Raw genomic sequence first — 19,517 nt, forward strand, 5'->3', positions numbered from 1 at the left:
CCAAAGTAGATGGAACTAACCCGGAGAACCTAGGTGAGGCACAGCTGAGGTATCATTTATTGTTTCCAGTCCCGCCAAGGCCATGCGGGACAGCTAGAGGCACAGCCCCAGTGACAGGAAGGTGAGGAGAAGGGGACACCAAGGCCATGAACTAGGGATGCTGGCTAAATCCAGGAAAAGGCACGTTTCGTTTGGCCCTCACAGAGATAAAAATGTTTTTTTAATGAGTTGTCATATTTGAAAATAGGGAGCCTTCACATAAAATTCCCTATTTCCACAGCCAGCAGCTGCCCACTTAGACGAGGCACGTAGTGTCCGGTTTGCCACAGTCTTCGTCGTGGATTCTACCCCCCACACTGATGCTGAAAGTCAGGGACCGTTTCTCATTGCACTTAAGCTCTTGCTTCTTCCAAGTGGACCAGAGACAGTGACATACTCTTGTTCCCCAGTCACCTAGCCTGTGTCACTTATTTGCACCTATGCAGCCGAGCTGCTCCTCGAGTCTGGGCCAAGTTCCCTGCCCCTCCTGACAGCACTGGCCCCAGGACCCACCTCGCCCCAGGCCTGAGGTAGCGCCTGTAATGACCACCACAGCGTTCCGGAGGTAGGCCTTCATTCGCATCCGCTGCAGCAGCTTGAAGAGGCTGAAGATTCCCACACAGCCAAAGAGCAGGGGCAGGATGGCCGTAGAGGTGATAAAATCCATGACCCTCACCTTCAGCAGACTCTTCCTGAAAGAACCCAAATCCAATGAATTTGTGACAAAATAGGAAAACTCAAGGGACCTGCCAGCCCTCCTCCCCCTAGACTGATGACACAGAGCCCAGGTTTCTCTTGCGCGGACTTTAGCTCTGAACCCAACAAATGTCTTTCTGGGTCCCGTGCTCTATGCTGACTGCTCAGCATCGTGGAACTTGCTTTCTCTCACTCTGGCTGACATGAGCAAACAGCAAAGCCACAGACCTCGCGATGCCTCTCAGAGGCGCACAGCAACCCCAGAACAAGCTGAGGGAGCCATTCGGCACAGCACCCAGTTACTTGTGAGTATTCCAGGAGGCTCTGGCCCGTCAACGCTCACCTGAATCTCCTTCAGAAGCCTATTTAGGGGAACTTAGGTATGCCCATTATCATTTTCAACCGCTGTTTGTGAAACTAGAAAACAATTTTTAAAAAGGAAAGAGAAGGGGCGCCTGGGTGGCTCAGTCAGTTAAGCATCCGACTTTAGCTCAGGTCATGATCTCACGGTTCGTGGCTTCAGGCCCCACGTCGGGCTCTGTGCTGACAGCTCAGAGCCTGGAGCCTGCTTCAGGTTCTGTGTCTCCCTCTCTCTGCCCCTCCCCTGCTCCCACTCTGTCTCTCTCTCTTTCTCAAAAATAAACAAACGTTAAAAAAAAAAAAAAAAAAAAAAGGGAAAGAGGAAACTATACCAATCTATATACTCCTCCCTAACCAGATAGATGTTTCTGGATGGGGTGTCCTCTGGATGGTCTCTGCGATGGCCCACAAACATCCTCCTGGCCACAGGCCTCACAGACACCCAAAGGGAATTCAGTGCACAGGGGAGCTGCCCTTTGCCAGGCATAGGCACAGACTTAGGCTGTGAAGTGGGCTGTCCGGCCGTGCACCGTGCCAGGCTCCCGCTGAGCATTCGCTGGTGAGCCACCGCCAGCCGGATGAAATCAGGGGGCCACAGGAGTATTTGTGCATCTGTGGCAGTCAGTTCTTAGGAAACACATCCATTCCTTACACAACCGCCCCAAATTTCCTTGCTCCCCCAACCTTCCTCGATTCCTTGTCACTCATCCATGCCCCTATGCCGAAAGCAAGCTGAGAGAGGAGGGAGACACAGGATTAAAGGAAGGCCAAGAACGAGCTAGTGAGGAGCAACACCATGTCTGTCACTTTGAAAGAGATGCCCTGTAAGGCGATTTGACACACGGGCTGAGTCTATTACACAAAAGTCCCACCACCCACAGTCCACCTCCAGGACCGGGATATTATCGGCATAATAATCCTGTCCAGGAAGGAAGAGACTGGAAACCAAAAGCAGAGCTCCTGCAAACCAGTCTAAAGCTTTTAATTATTCATCAGATTGGGAGTAACTACATAAAAACCATCACCCACCTGCTGAATGCCCCATGTCCTCAACTCCATATATTTAAAAAAATACATTTCTGTTTCCATTCCCAAAACAACATCACCTCCGTGGACACCATGAAGCCAGGAACCCACTGAACCCCAACATCGATCCACTTATAGGCTGAGTTGGCTTTGATCCTGAACCTTAGGATCAGGGTGAGTTGTCCTGATGTAAGTTAAACCGCTCGACTGCAAAAGAGTTCTGCTCGGATTTGAACTGTCAACTCAACTAGTTTAGTATTTGGTTTATTTTTTCATCTGCCTTTCCAAATATATCCAATTTCTTGGTCACCATAAAAAATTACCATTCTTAGCAAACACCTGTAAAAATGACTGTTTCCCATCAACCTCCACTTATTCTACTTCTGAAAAATCCCCAACTACTGTCTGCTAAGTGGTTACATTTCCCTCTCACCCTACACTGTGTCAGGCCTACACTTGGATGGACTGGCAATTAAAGTGGCTTCTAAAGTGCCCAGCTCTTTTCCAGGGTACTAATGGCACCATCCCCTGCCCACGGCTGGAAGCCAAGGCCAGGTATTGGAGCTTACAGGTCAGGCCGAGTCCCAGGGGGAAATGCTAGGACCCTAGGACCCTCTGTCTGGCACCTGGGAAGTACTCAGAAGCAGGTACTTAGAGCAGGTACCAGTGCCTCCGCAGTTTCATAGGTTTGTGAGTGCTGCCTGGGGATCTTCACGGGGCCACCCCTGAAGACCGAGGCTGTAGGAGTGTTTCCCGAGGATGGGAGGGATGAATTCTCAGGGGGCAGGAATGATTGCCAATCTGTTAGTGTAGCTTTACCAGAAGACTATAGCAATTAGAAAACACAGGTAGGGGCGCCTGGGTGGCGCAGTCGGTTAAGCGTCCGACTTCAGCCAGGTCACGATCTCGCGGTCTGTGAGTTCGAGCCCCGCGTCAGGCTCTGGACTGATGGCTCGGAGCCTGGAGCCTGTTTCCGATTCTGTGTCTCCCTCTCTCTCTGCCCCTCCCCCGTTCATGCTCTGTCTCTCTCTGTCCCAAAAATAAATTTAAAAAGTTGAAAAAAAAAATTAAAAAAAAACAAAAAACAAAAACAAAAACAAAAAAAACACAGGTAGACCCCAAGGTAATTATGGCTCAGAACTTTCATGTAATAAATTTTGGGGTAGAGAGCTTTCAACCCAGCAGGACGACCGACCAGGAAGAGCTTGATCCCACTGTAATCCCAGATCCTTGTATCAGGCAGGTCCCCAGGTGGACCACCCTGCCTAGCCCAGAATTACCGAGGACCCGGCCACTGCCCAGGATGACCAGGGAGGTGAAGAAGGGACTCATGAAGGGGAAACAGGCCTCGGCCCGTGGGAGGGGGGCCCAGAGCTCCATTGGGTCAGCTGGGTGTAAACAGGTCTGCATACTCCTCCACAGGCCCTGGAGACCAGAGTCTTGTGAAGCCTGCCCGTTTCAGACTTTCAACCCGGGGCTGAACCAGAACTCCACTGAAGGCTATGGGGGCCTGTTGCCCCTCAAATTCAGAGGCTGCAGAGACCACATGGAAAACACTAATGATGGCAAAGTGACGGCAGTGCAGGAGTTAGAAGGATGAACCCTCGAGCAGCCTGTCTGGGTTCCCATTCTGGCTCAGCCACTTACTTACCAGCCTGGGTACGGGACCTCACCACTCTGGGCCTCAGTATCATCTGCAAAATGAGGGCGCGTGAGTGCCCACCTTGCAGGTTGTTGTTCTGAGGTCAGATGAATTAATACGTGGAAAAGCGTGCACAGTCTCTAGAAAAGGGGAAGTGCCCGGTAAATGTAGTTGCCGTCAGCATCATCATGACCCACAACTAACTAAAAGCTCCTGACCCAGGAACTGGTCTCACCGCAGTCAGATTCCCAATGTTGTCTGAAAGAGTCCCTGGTTTATGAAAACTGGTTTCTTCCAAATGAAGGAAATTAATTAAACATAGAGCTCACTGGAGTTTAATTTTTATATCTTCATAAACCCTTTGGTTTAATTACATTAACAAGTAGGAAAAAAGACACCCCAACTCTGTCAGAAGTCAGGATCCCATATGCCAAGGTTTGTATTAGAAAATGTGGCTGCCAGAAGAGTTATCGAGGCCAACACAGCAAGGAGAGAGCAGACAAATTTCAAACCGCCCCTGCCACCCTTTCCTCACGCCTGGGGAGGAGCGGGATGAAAACACATCTAGCGAGGTTCCCCCCAGAGGACGACGACGCTCCCAACAAACCACATTTTCATGCACCTATTTAAAACTCAAGCCATCAATCTAGGTCACGAAGAAAAGAGAGAAAACTACACACCGTCTGGTACACTTCTGGGATTCCTTGAGCACCTGACACAACATCGCATGCCAGCCTTGGTCTCCTGGCCCTGGGGACCACTTTGCCTGAGGCAAATATGGCACCACGTTAATGGGATCCATCCTCGGCCCACGGGCCGGCTTTCTGTGGGGAGAGCGCACATCTGCATTCAGTCTGGCGAAGTCATTAGAGTCAGAATGCAAAGTAAATTAGAAATCAGCACCAGTTGCGCCCAGCTAACTCAGGATGATGATGGTGGCGAAAGACATTCCAGAGCAAGCCATTTATTTGACAGCATCACATTCAATTTCAGGGTAGGTATTCAGGTCACTTTCCTGACCAGGCGAAGGCGGTCATATTGACGATCCCAACTCTCCGGGAGTTTCTCAAGTTCGGAAAGACCTTCCCCCTCGCATTCCACTCTGCAGTGCACGTGGCCATACTGATGGGCCGCTGGGCCACCAGGCCTCTCTAGTCTCTGAGCATCAGCTGGGCCGGCTCCTCCCTGTCTCACCCTCAGCACTCAGGATGTTCAAGAGAGCAAGGCATGGAGGTAACTCAGCCCTACCACCTTGCTGTGGTGTCCAGGGGCATTCTCCAAGCAAAGAGACAACTTCAAAGTGGAAGAAAGGAATTGTGTCCTGGCTGGCCACATTTCCAGATTAGGAAGTAAATCTCTTCTGTAAAACGGAGTCAAAGGGGGCCTGTGTACTTTGAAAATGACATTTAAGAAGGATTTTAATGTGTTTACAAGTTTTGCCTTTTATACCAAAATGCTCAACTGCTAGTTTCAGACAGAACTGGGAAGGCAGGACTGACGGCATAAAAGAGAGTGGGGGAAAAAAATCTAGCTCACAATTTCTAGCATTTGGAGATCAGCTCGTAGATAGAAGGGATGGCCCAGCATCGCTGTGAGCCAGAGCAGAAAGTAGGGCAAGTCACAAAAAGAGAGTGAGGTCAGAAAAGGAAAAAGGCAAGATAGCCTCCCTTGAATAGGAACCACAGATCACACATGGTCTAGATGTGCGAGTGCACTGCCTAACAGAAGCGTATGCACTCACAGTCATGTCTACTCTCTTAATTGACAGGGAAGTGACCTGAAGCATGACCTTCCGGTAATAAGCCACATCAACCGGCATGTAGAAGTTAGAGAGTTTAGGCATTCACGCACTAAGCTCGTCCACCTGTATTTTCACATACCACAGGCTATGGAGCTCTAGACCTAAGTTAAAAGAGGGTAAAGGTAGAAAAGTTGCTCGTGGGTGAGTGTTAGATGGGCCTGGGCAGCCAGAAAGTTCATGGGTTCTCACTGTAACCTTGAAATTCAGCTGTTCCCTTATTCTATTGAGACATTCCTTTTGGAACCTCAAACTAGAAAGAAGACGATCTCCAAGAAATCAACTCTGCGCAGAAATGTCACTTTAACGTTATTCCATTCCTCATCCTTTAGCCACAATTCTACGTTGCATTTCACAGATGCAATCTGTTCCTGAGATTCCTTTCTTCCCTCGAGCAATTATAAAAAATAATTTGAACCATCAATAAAAACAAGTTGTGGGAATCTACTCAGAACCACACATAGAAATTAAACCATTAACAGCCACATCTGAAAATCAAAAGAGGGTATCCAAAAGCTCTCCACAGTTCAAGAATAAAAATGATTTCAGGTCTGAAAGAAGGATTAGTCATGGAATAATCTGCCATGTTATGCACAAGAAATTCGGGCTAAAGGGCAGAGAGGAGTTCCAACTGGAAGGCAGGACGCTGAAATCATGCGGCAAGGAGTGGCTTAGTATCACCAAAAGCAGTTAGGATCCCGTTCCCACAAACCTACACCCGCTCTTATATTTCGTAACTGAAGACCAGCTCTGAACAGCTGATCTACCAAAGGTGACATAAGCTACGGGTCATGCTTATGACCCATATCTGAAAATACGTATCTATTTTCAGAAAGTAAAAGCAGAGAAAGCTGCTCTTTTTCGGTCTAAGCACATGAGCAGCAGCAGCTAAGGCTGTCTTCAACTGGAAAGAAAAAACAATATCCTACCTCAAATGCCAGCTACTTTGCCAGTGGCGGGTCCTGGTGCCAGCGTCTTCTTTGGTCTTTTGACCTGGGACAGAGTGACTAAGAGTATAGGCCAGAGGACAACTTCAGGTCGGCAAGCCCTCTCTAAAGCGCCGGAACGGGCCACTGACAAGTGACCTGGAGGGTGTACTTTGGGATGCCAGCCTTAGGGCCCCCAGTTTAAAGGAGTGCCGGCTGGCATTAGTCAAGATAAAACCAAAAGGGAGGCCTGAGACTATTCCAGACCGGGCTCCTGAGCGCCCACTCCCGGGAAGAGCAACCACGCTGAAGCAAGCCCTGCTCCCCAGTGAGACGCTGAGTACACACGCTGCACAGCAGCCCCAGCCAGGGAGGGCGGGAAGAGAGGAGCCAAGCACAGCTCCAGACCCTGCAGGGCAGGCTACCTACACAAGGACAGGGCACGTTTATTAGAAACCGGAGTCTTAGTTCTGCTTTTTAAAAACAGCACTCATGATGCCTACCTAGGACCTTGCCACACACACACACACAACAAAAATTTCGGTGTCTAACATGCTTTATAAAATGAGTCAGGTATTACTGGGAGATGCAGGAGTGATCCCACCCACTTTCCTAGAAAACACACAAGAGGCCCTGACAGAAACCAGACAGCAAGTTCACTGTGAGGGTGAAGCAGAAAAGGCACCAAGCTGGCACTTGGGGAGCTGGGTTCGAGTCCACTACGTCGTGTACTTGCTGGGTGACATGAGCAAATTTACCATCTGCAAACGTGTACTGTAATTTCAAAATGGGGATGGTTATTCCAATGAGAAAACACATAGGGAGCATCCTGTATATGCTAATGTTCTGAACACACATGGTGCTGACCCCTAAACTCACCGAAGAAAGGAAATTCCTGGAGAAGATCTGCGGAAGGAACTAGGCAATGGCAGCCAAGCAGGCGGCTTCGAGGATTATTCGTGTTTAAGTATGTGTGGTAAAGAGACCAGACGGATTACTTTATATTCACACCTCATTTATCAAGCGCCATCCTGTATCAGGCTCAGCTAGGACTGGGGTGTAAGGCAATGAATGAGGTAGACATGGTTTCTGACCTCGTGGAGATCACAGCCTAGATGAGGAGGCTGACGACAAACAAAGAAATACAAAAATTAAGTGATTAGAATTGTGGTAATGAAAGAAACAATCATTGTAAAGCCACATAGTGGTGGCCTGTCTAAAGGACAAGCCTCACCTGAAGCTTTAATTCAAAGTCAAAACAATTCAAACCACTGTGCTGGCCACACAACACACAACCTGGCCCAGGGAAGCTGCTGGTTTGTGACTCCTGAGTTTTAGATTATTACCTAAAAAAGTACATACAACAATATGAATATGACAAACAAGGTGCCATGTAAACATAAAGTCAGGAATCCAGTGTGTTTAAAAGGAGCTGGTAGGGCTCAAACCAGACTATCTAACAGGAACTGGGCCTGGGCATGAGCTTCAGAAATAATCATACAACACAGTAACTCACAATGTTTGTATTCAAACTTGAGCACAATTGCCCTCCGTATCTGCTATGGTATAGATTCATTCTACAAACATTTACTGAGCACTTACTGTGTGTCGATTTTTCCAGGGTCGGTGGTATAGTGAACAAACACAAAGTGAATCATTGTCCTCATGGAGATGACGTATCAATGGGAGAGACAAACAGTAAAAAAACAAATAAAATGTACACTAGAAGGATTCTAGGACAGGGCACCTGGGTGGCTCAGTCAGTTAAGCATCTGACTTCAGCTCAAGTCATGATCTCACGGTTCGTGAGTTCGAGCCTGGCACTCCGCTCTCATCGCAGAGCCGCCTCTGCCCCTCCCCCCTCTTAAAAATAAAATAAAACATTTTAAACAAAGAAGAAGAAGAAGAACAAAAAGACGAAGAAGGATGCTAGGATAGTGGTGGAGTAAGAAGCACCAGGAATCTGTCTGCTAACGTCCTCAATAATCGCCCTGGCAGAATGTTTGGTACAACTGTGTATTTTAGAACTCCGGAATCTATTGAAGGCTTGCAAATTCTCTGAGAAGGCTTATCTGGTAAGTTGTAGTTAGTTTCAGTCAATTTCAGCTGTAAACACAGTAGCAGCTACACAGGCTCCACCTCAGGGACATGCAGCTGTGCACCAGATCCTGGTGCAACACAGCCTGCTGGAATGAGGGTGGGCAAAAAAGACCCTCTGCTCCCAATATTATGGATTTGGGCCTGACTGCTGATTGCTGCTTTCTGATCACAGAGGTGGGCCACCATTGTGGTTGCACCTCCCTCCACTGGAGCAAGCATCTCCACCTCTGGATGAGGTGACGACCGGCTATTTAAAGAGCTGGCAGCATGTTATCCTCCCTTCACTTTCCTCTTTTTCTCCTTTTGGGAGCCCTTAATTAAAGAGTTGGGCATTCAAAAGCAACTGAATGTGTGGGTAAAATTAGAAAGTGACCACGCATGTCCAAGGAAAGTAGGCTTTTAGAAAACTAGGCTCTTAGAAAGCCAGGCTTTGGAAAGACCTGAGAAGACCTTAAGTTTATATATCATGCTGATCCCTGGCACAGACACATCCTACAAAAACAGGGAAGCTAATTAATTAATTAACAAAAAAGAGGAAACACTAGGGAAAAGAGAAAATCTGATTCCAGAGTTACCACGTTATTAGATTCAAATGTCCTGTTTTCAACAAAAAAGTCAAAAGGCATACAAAGAAATAGGAAACCACGGTCTATTCAAAGGGGAAAAGACAACAGAAACTGTCCCTGCAAAAGACCTAAAGATAGGTTTACTTTATAAAGAAAGATATTAAAACAACTGTCTAAAGATGCTAAAAAAAAAAAAAAAAACTAAAGAAAGATGTAGAGAAAGTCAAGAAAATAATGTATGAAAAGAATCGAAGTATCAATAACGAGACAGAAAAAGAAAGCAAAATGAAACACTGGAATTGAAAAGAATAATAACTGAAATGAAACATTCACTAGAGCAATTCAAAGGAAAATTCGAGCAGGCAGAAGAATCACCGAATTTGAAGACAGGACAATGGAAAGTATTGAATCTAAGAAACAGGAGAAAAAAAGATTGAATAGAAGTGAACGGAGTTGTAAGGGAATCACAAGACACATCAAGCCGACCAACATACACATTATAGAGGCTTCAAAAACAGAAAAGAGCAAGGGGCAGAGGGAATACTCGAAGAAATACGGGCTGAAAACTTCCCCACTTTGCTGAAAGACACGAATAAAACACCCAAAAAACTCAAGGAGTTCCAGGTAACATGAACTCAAAGAGAACCATACCAAGACATATCGTAATCAAACTTCCTTAAAGGCAAAGACAGAGACTTGTCAAATATAAGAGATCCTCAATAAGATGATCAACAGATTTCTCGTCACAAACTTTGGCCAATATAACGAAGTGGGCACTATACTCAAAGTGCTAAAAGAAAAAATTGTCAACGAAAAATCTTGTATCTGGCAAAATCGTCTTTCAAAAGTGAGGGGACAATGAAGACATTCCCAGATAAACAAAAGCTGAGATAGTTTATCAGTAGATCTGCTCTGCAGAAATGTTCATGGAAGTCCTCTCCTACAAGGTGAAATGAAAAGACACTAAACAGTACTTCAAAGTCATACGGAGAAATAAAGATTTCAGTAAAGTTATATACATGCAAAACTATAAAAACTGGAATTATTACAACGGTTTGTAACTCCACTTTCTATTTTCTACATGCTATAAAAGATACATTTTTTAAAAACAGTTTTGTTTAAAAGCTAATCTTATTGTAACTTTGTTCTGTAACTCTGAATCTTGTTTCCTATATAATTTAGGAGATTAACGCATTTTAAATTATTAGTTTAGTCTTTGGGACACACAATGTATAAAGATGTAATTTTGTGACACCAACAACCAAAAGGGATAAGGGCTATAAAGGAGAATTTTTGTCTGTTATTAAAGTTAAGCTGGTATAAAGTCGAATTACAGTGTTACAACATTAGCATGTTAAACATAACCCCGATGGCAACCACAAAGAAAATTACTATAGAACATACACAAAAGGAAATGAGAAGAGAATCAAAACGTTTCGCTACAAAAAAAATCAACTACATGTAAAAGAAGACAGTAATACAGTAAATAAGGGGAGGAGAGCAGAAAACAAATAGCACAACTGCAGAAGTAAGTCCTTCCTTATGTAATTACCTTAAATGTGAATGGATTAAACTTTCCAAAGGACAGAATTTGGCAGAATAAATAAAAACACATGATTCAACTACATGCTGCCTACGAGAGACTCACTTAAGACCCAAAGACACAAAGAGGTTGGAAGTTAAAAGATGGAAAAAGATACTCCATGCAAATAGAGACAGAGAGAGAGAGAGAGAGAGAGAGAGAGAGAGAGAGAGAGAGAGAAAGGAGGGGTGGCTACACTAATATCAGACAAAACAGACTTTAAATATATGAAGTAAAAACAGACAAAATTGAAGGCAAAATAGATAGTCCTACAATAGTAGTTGGAAACTTTAATATCCCACTCATAATAATGGAAAGTACAACCAGACAAAAGATAAGTAAGAAAATAAAGGACTTAACACAATAACTAGGTCTAAAAGACGTATAAAACACTACCTAACAACAACAGCATGCACATTATTCTCAAGTACACATGGGACAATTTTCAGGATATACATATGTTAGGCACAAATTCTCTAAGTAGTCTTTTTTTTTTTTTTAATGTTTTTATTTATTTTTGAGACAGAGACAGCATGAGCAGGGGAGGGGCAGAGAGAGAGGGAGACACAGAATCCAAAGCAGGCTCCAGGCTCTGAGCTGTCAGCACAGAGCCCGACGCAGGGCTCGAACTCACGGACTGTGAGATCGTGACCTGAGCTGAACTCAGACACTTAACCAACTGAGCCACCCAGGTACCCCTCTCTAAGTAGTCTTAATATCTGAAATATAGATATCATAAAAGTATCTTCTGTGAACCACAACAGGATAACGTTGGAAATCAACAACAAGAGATATAAGAAAATAGAGATAAATAAAAACAAAAATATAATATACCATGGGTGCCTGGGTGGCTCAGGTGGTTAAGTGTCTGACCCTTGATTTCACTCAGGTTATGATCTCATGGTTTGTGAGATTGAGTCCTACATCAGGCTCTGTGCTGATAGCATGGAGCCTGCTTAGGATTCTCTCTCTCCCTTTCTTTCTGCCCCTCCCCCGCTCATGTGTGCTCGCTCTCTCTCTCTCTCTCTCTCTCTCTCTCGGTATAAATAAATAAAGTTAAAAAATACACATATATATGTGTGTGTTATATATGTATTATATATATTAAATATTTATTATTATGTTAAATAAATATTATACACACACACACATACATACATACACACATACATCAAACTTATGATATACAACAAAAATGGTGCTAAGGGGGAAACTCATAGCTGTAAATACATACATTACAAAACAAGAAAGATCTCAATGACCTAACTACAATTAAAAAAAAAAAAAAACTAGAAAAAAGAACAAACTAAAGCCAAAGCTAGCAAAAGAAAGGAAATAATACAGATTGGAACAGAGATAAATGAAACAGAATAGAAAATAGAGAAATCAATGAAACCAAAAGTTGGTGCTTTGAAAAGGTCAACAAAATTGACAAACCTTTAGCTAGCTGGGCTAAAAAAAAAAGAGAGAGACGAAGAAAAGACTCAAATTACTAAGATCGGAAAAGAAAGTGAGGACATTACTACTGATTCTACAGAAATAAAAAAGGATTCCAGGAGAGTACTATGAACTTGATACACCAATAAACTGTATAAACTAGATGAAATGGACATATTCCTAGAAACACAAAACTACCAAAACTCAATTACTAAGAAATAGAAAATCTGAATAGACCAGTAACTATTAAGGAGACTGAGTCAGTGATTAAAAAAAAAAGTCAACAAAGAAAAGTTGGCTTCACTCATGACTTCTACCAAACATTTAAAGAAGAACTAATACAAGCCCTTGAACTTTTCCAAAAATATTGTAGAGAACACTTCCTAACTCATTCAATGAGATCAGCATTACACTGATACCAAGAAAAAAAACACCATAAAGAAAAAAATCTAAAACCAAAAGAAAAAAAAAAAAACTACAGACCAATATCCCTTTTGAAAATTGATGCAAAAATCCTCAACAAAATATTAATAAACAAAGCTCAGCAGCATATTTTTAAAAATATACATCATGACCAACTGAGATGTCCCTGAAATGCAAGAATGGTTCAACATATGAAAACTGATCAATGTAAAATATGCCACATCAACTGGAGAAATAAAACCACATAACCATCTTAATTGATGCAGAAAAAGCACTTGACAAAATTTAACACACTTTCATGAGAAATACACTCAACAAAATAGGAACAGAAGTAAACTACCTCAAATTAATAAAAATTATATATGAAAAACCCACAGCAAACATCACACTCAATGGTAAAAGACTGAAAGCTCTTCCTTTAAGATCAGGAACAAAGCAAGGATGCCCACTTCACTCCTTCTATTCAACATAGTATTGGAATGAGGCAAGAAATAAAAGACATCTAAATTGGAAAGGAAGAAGTAAAATTATCTCCGTTTGCAGATGATATGATCTCATACATAGGAAACACTAAAGACTACAGAAAAGGTGTGAGAATAAATAAATACTACAAAGTAGCAAGATATTAAGTCAACACAGAAAAATCAGTTGGCATTTCTATATCCAAACAATGACTAATCTGAGAAGGAAATTACAAAAACAAATCTACTTACAAGATAGCTGAAAAATTAAATACTTAAGTATTTACTTAACCACAGAGGTAAAGACTTATAAAATGAAAACTACAAAATACTGCTGAAAGAAATTAAACAAGATATAAATAAATGGAAACATATCCTATATTCGTGGAGTAGGATACTTAATATTATTAAAATGTCAATACTACCCAAAGTGATCTATAGATTCAATGCAATACCTAGCAAAATCCGAGGGACATTTTTCCGAAATAGAAAAACCCATCCTAAAATTCATATGGGAACTCAAATGTCTCCAGACAGCCAAAACAATCTTGAAAAAGAACAAAGCTGGAAGACGCCTATTTCCTGATTTCAAAACAAGGCTACAGTAATCAAAACAATGTGGTTCTGGGGTGCCTAGATGACTCAGTCAGTTAAGTGTCTGACTTCGGCTCAGGTCATGATCTCATCGTTCATGGGTTCGAGCCCCGCGTGGGGCTCTGTGCTGACAGCTCAGAGCCTGGACCCTGCTTTGGATTCTGTGTCTCCTTCTCTCTCTCTCCTCCCCCACTCACGCTCTGTTTCTCTCTCTCTCAAAAATAAATCTACATGAAAAAAAAATGTGGTTCTGGCATAAAGATAGACGTATAGACCAGGGGGATACAACAGCAAATCCAGCAATAAACCCTTCCATATATCATCAAATTACTTCTGACAAGGGTGCCAACCTCAGTCAATGGGGAAAGGACAGTCTTTTCAACAGACGGTGCTGGGAAAAACTGATATTCACATGCAAAAGAACAAAGTTGGACCCTTACCTTATACAAAAGTTAACTCAAAATGGATCAAGGACCTAAATGTAAGACCTAAATCAATAAAACTCTTTGAAGAAAAAACATAGGGCAATAGCTTCACAACATTGGATTTGACAGTGATTTCTAGGATACAACTCCAAAGACACAGGCAACAAAAGAAAAACTACACAAACTAAACTTCATGAACATTTTAAAATTTTGTGCGTTAAAAGACACTATCCACAAGATAAAAGGCAATGTACAGAATGGGAGAAATATTTTCAAACCATTTATCTAATAAGGGATCAATATCCACAATATATAGAGAACTCATAAAACTCAAAACAAAACAGGTGTGCCTGTTAAGTTAAGCTCCTGACTCTTGATTTTGACTCAGGCCATGATCTCATGGTTCATGGGTTCAAACCCAGTTTGGGCTCCAAACTGACAGTGTGGAGCCTGCTTGAGATTCTCTCTGCCTTTGTCTCTGTCTCCCTCCCCCCACCTCTCCAAAATCAGTAAATAAACTTAAAAAAAAAAAACTCAAAACAAACAATCTGATTCAAAAATGGGCAAAGGACTTGAATAGACATTTCTCAACAGGAGGTATGAAAATGGCCAGTAAGTACATGAAAAGATGCTCAGTATCACTATTTATTAGTGAAATGCAAATGAAAACGGTGACATAGTACCTCACATCCACTAGGGCGACTACTACCAAAACAAAAACAAAAACAAAAACAAAAACAAAACAGAAAATGACAAGTGTTTGGACAAATGTAAAGAAGTTGAAACCCTTGCGCGCTGTGGGTGGGAACATAAAATGGTAGACATGCTGAGAAAATAGTACAGAGGTTCCTCAAAAAAATAAAAAGATTTACCATATGATCCAGCAATTCCACCCCTGGACATATACCGCGAAAAATCAGACAGAATCCCAAAGAGGTAAGCGTACACCCATGCTTACAGAAGCATTATTCACCATAGATAAAACACGGAAGCAACCCAAGTGTCCATCAACCAGTGAACAGATAAGCAAAATATAGTATACATACAATGGAATAGTATTCAGCCATAAAAAGGAAGGAAATTCTGCAATATGTTACAACACGGATGAACCTTGCAGACATTATGCTAAGTGAAATAAGCCAGTCACAAAAGGGCAAATACTTTATGACTGCACTTATGTGAGACATTCAGAGCAGTCAAATCCTTAGAGAAAGTTGAATGGCACTTGCCAGGGACTGGGGTGGGAGCGGGAAGGGATGGGGGTTATATTTTAATGGGTACAGAGTTTCCATTTTACCAGATGAAAAGAATTCTGGAGATGGACGGTAGCGAGGGTGGCATAACACTACGAATGTATTTAATACCACTGACCTGTACACTTAAAAACGGTCAGGATGGTAAACTCTGTGAGGTGCCAGGTTGGCTCGGTCTGTGGGGAGGGCAGCTCTGGATCACAGGGTTATGAGTTCGAGCCCCATGCTGGGTGTAGAGATCACTTAAAACTACAATCTTAAAAAGATAGTTAACTTTACTATGTGTATTTTATCACAACAAAAAAAGAAAAGTAGGTATGTCACTCACTAAGGATTAAACACTAAATGCTGTCCAATTTCAAGTAGGCTCGTGGTTGAAATCAGATTATTTTAAATTCTAACAAATTGCTGCCTTAGTTTCCTCACAGATTTGGATAGATCCTCTGTCCCTGTCCACCATCTTTCAGACAATCTGCCTTACTGTAATTTACTGAGGATGATACTTCACCCTGAATTCCAAGTTATTTTTAGAATTGAAAAACATTATTGTGAAACTTAACTAGGAAACGCCCTTTATTCTGAAGCAGTTTTTACAATGCTTCTACTTAAAACTTGTAAAGCATGGACTCTTATGCCAGAAAACATTAAAAAAAAAAAAAAAAAAAAGGAACTTCACAAACTGAAAGGGCAAAAGGAGAAGGAAAGCATAATAACCTGAGAGGGGTTTTCCATAGCCAGCTTCTAAGATTTCATTTAAAAATAGCCCAGCAAGTGCCCTATCACCTTATTTTCATAGTGTCCTAGCAAATAGCTCCCTGAGACACAGCTATGTCTCCTCAGGACGGGCCCACGGTAGGGAGTCAAACAAACTATTTCTTTCACTCACTCTTTGCTTTCCCACTCCCCCCCCCCCCCCAACCCCCGAACAGATTTTTTCACCTTATTTCTCTCTCAGAGCCTTTTTGGTCTTAAGAAAATACTTGGCAAATTCCAGAGTCTATATTAAAAGGAAAAAATCCTTCAGATTGACAACATCTTTTACCCGTTCACCGTATTTGTGGTCACAGCGTGTAACAGTATAAGGGCTATCTTTTAAACTGCATTTAAATATACGCTGTGACATAACGAAGCTTTTTTTTCTGATGATATAAGCGTTAATGAGCTTAGCCACAGAATGAGGTGAAAACAACAAATTTTAAAGTCAAATTTATGAGTCAAGAAATGGAACATGTTCTTTCATTCCATGGCAAAATGCCGATGGCTATTGAGGTTGGGCAATGGGTATATGGAGGTTCGCTGTACTATTCTAGTTTTGTGTATAAAGATACACAAAAGCATTTGCATAATGTCTACTTCATACTCAACTTTGCCAGAATGAAGCTGGAAAAATGAATAATTAGCTACACTGAAAGTGTCAACTTTGTAAAATAAAATTAGCTAATAAAAACCATCAACTAGAACATCAAAAGGAACAAACTGATCAATGTTAAGTTACAGTGGCATCTATGTGGGACAGCATGGTGGGTGGGGTCTTGATTTACACCGTTCCTGGGACTTGAGACCAGGTGACTAGAGTAAATCACCAGACTTTTCCAGGCTTCCTATGAGCTGGCTCCAAGCCACATTACTCATCGTAGTCTGATAATCACTACTTGCATTAGAAGCACCAGTTAAAATCCAGGTCTAAGGCCCCACCCAGTGTAGACCTTTGAAATCAGTAATACCAGAAAGGGTGACACCTGGGAATCTGGACTCTTGATATCCTCCTCTGATGATTTTAATAGATACTAAAGTTTGAAGCCCCTGAAGATCTCTACAGTTGTCTACCAAGAGAGATGTGCCACCCTGGGAGTGACAAGGGCTGTCTGCCAAACTCTATTCACGGGGACAGGAATCTTTTCTAGATTCCATCAACAGGAGTGCAGAAGAAGCTCCCAGCAAGGCCTCCACCCCAACCCCAATGCCCAATCTTACTACCCCCATCTGCCCAGAAACTACTGAGACCAATCTCATCATAATTTTTATCCCTGTTTACACCAGTCACCCCAGGAAGCCCAGACCCCTTGAGACAACCCTCGGCTCCCAAACCACTCTGCACTCCCTTCTGATCCCGTCTCCCACTCTTCCTGATATTAAACACGTGGTCCTCTCGGTCAATCAGCAGCAACACCACTTGTGTCTTCGACTCTGAATAGTTCCTTCACCTTCCTCTTCTAGCAACGTCTGGCTCTTCCTGAGGACAGATTCCCCCTGCAGACCTCTGCAGTGGTGGCTGTTGTCTCCCCCACGTCCCTCATGAACTAGCTCCTCCCTAGTACTCCTTCTTTCTCCCTAAAACTGCCCAGCTGTGACTCTTCTGTGTCACACTGGGTCACTCACTGCCCCTCCTTATAATCACCCGCTTTCCTTTTGGTCACCGCCCCCACCCCCACCCCCACCGTTACTTAAAAGATTTTAGCCACTCACTATCACTCTCTTCAGGGCATTTTCTGTCATTATAATTCCTGGAGATTGTATATACACATATACACAGCCTTCCACCTGCCCATGCCTTAGTCCCGTGACCCTGTCCTCTATTGTCTTGTCTTCCACCCACTTCAGCCACTCCCACAGCCAAAGAGAAGCCCTTTATCATCTTCATTTCAAACACCCCATTCTGGCTACCGCCTTTCTCCTTTGCGAATTTATTGCCTCACATGTTACATCTAAACATGTTATAAACCCAAGAGTGTTAATAATTATTGCTGCTTTAATACAATCTTATGACTTTTACAAAAGTTAAGAGAAAATGTATTTATACAGTCTTCTTTTTAACTTTTTTTAGGTTTATTTTTCACAGAGAGAGACAGAGACAGAGCATAGGTGGGGGAGGGGGGGAGAGAGAGAGAGAGAGACAGACAGAGAGAGAGAGAGAGAGAGACAGAGAGAGAGAGAGAGAGAGACAGAGAGAGAGAGACGGAATCCGAAGCAGGCTCCAGGGCTCCAAGCTGTCAGCACAGAGCCTGATGCGGGGCTCCAACTGACGGACCGCGGACTCATGACCTGAGCCGAAGTCGGACGCTCCACCGACTGAGCCGCCCAGGCGCCTCTACAGTCTCTTATAGCTACCCACAAGTTAGTCATTTCCAGGGCTCCTTATTTCTACCTGCAGATATACAGTCTGGAGTCATTTCTTTTTGGTCTAAGGGACTTGGCTTAGTATTTCTTGAAAGGGAAGTCTGTAATCAATAGATTCTCTCAGTCTTTGTTTATGTGAGAATATCTTTACTTTCGTGTTTGAAGGATAGTTTTAGATATAAATTTTAATACAGAACTTGGTGTTGACTTTTTGCTTTGAACATGTAACTCCACTGTTCTGTGACTACCATTCTCTTTTCAATTATTTAATTTATACACTTTATTTTTTAAAGCAGTTTTAGGTTCATAATAAAACTATATCCCTTATCCTCACAGATGCCCAACTTCCTCCGCTATCACCATTTCCCATCATGGTGGTAAATTTGTTACAACTGATGAACCTACACGGACACATCATTATCAACCAAAGTCCACAGTTTCTATTACCCTTCACTGTCGGTGCGTATTCTGTGGGCTTTGAAAAATGTATAATGACATGTGTTCACCACTGCAGTATCATACAGAAGAGTTTCACTGCCTTAAACATCCTCTGTGCTCTGCTAATTCATCCCCCTCCCCCAACGCTGGGTACCCATTGTATTTCTACCGTCTCCATAGTTTTGCCTTTTCCACAATGTCAGATAGTTGGAATCATACAGTATACAACCTTTTAAGACTGGCTTGTTTCACTTAGCAATATGCATTTAAGGTTCCTCCATGTCCTCTGATGGTTTGGTAGCTCACTCTCCTTTCACACTGAATAACATTCTTTTGTACCACAAAAAAACACAAAAAAACAAAAAAACAAAAAAACAATATTCCCGTATGTCTCACAGTTTATTCACCTACTGCAGGACATCTTGGTTGCTTCCAGGTTATGGCAATTATGAATAAAGATGCTAAAAACATCTGTTTGCAGATTTTTGTGTGGACATAAGTTTTCAATTTGCTTGGGTAAATACCAAGAAGTGCAATTACTGGATCATAGAGTAGAAGTATGTTTAATTTTTTTTTAATTTCTTAAGGCTTTTTTTTTTTTTTTTTTAACGTTTTTTTTTTTTTGAGACAGAGA

The 19,517-nt window shown here is 42.6% G+C and overlaps 1 protein-coding gene across 2 annotated transcripts in view; it reads right to left on the reverse strand.

Annotated features, from left to right (window-relative positions):
• Positions 1–19,517, reverse strand: part of DHRS7B (dehydrogenase/reductase 7B) — a 62,394-nt gene that overhangs the window by 21,091 nt on the left and 21,786 nt on the right. The window contains exons 1-2 of one of the 2 annotated variants that reach the window (XM_049636850.1): positions 3,773–3,979; positions 553–731 (exon numbers count right to left, since the gene is read on the reverse strand). In XM_049636850.1, the coding sequence (XP_049492807.1) occupies positions 553–706 (154 nt within the window). In that variant the 5' untranslated portion in view covers positions 707–731; positions 3,773–3,979. Of the gene's footprint in view, positions 1–552; positions 732–3,772; positions 3,980–19,517 lie in introns of those variants that run through there. The other variant, XM_049636849.1, reaches the window with a different exon arrangement.

This window comes from Panthera uncia, chromosome E1, assembly GCF_023721935.1.
Source record: "Panthera uncia isolate 11264 chromosome E1, Puncia_PCG_1.0, whole genome shotgun sequence".
Taxonomy (NCBI): domain Eukaryota; kingdom Metazoa; phylum Chordata; class Mammalia; order Carnivora; family Felidae; genus Panthera; species Panthera uncia.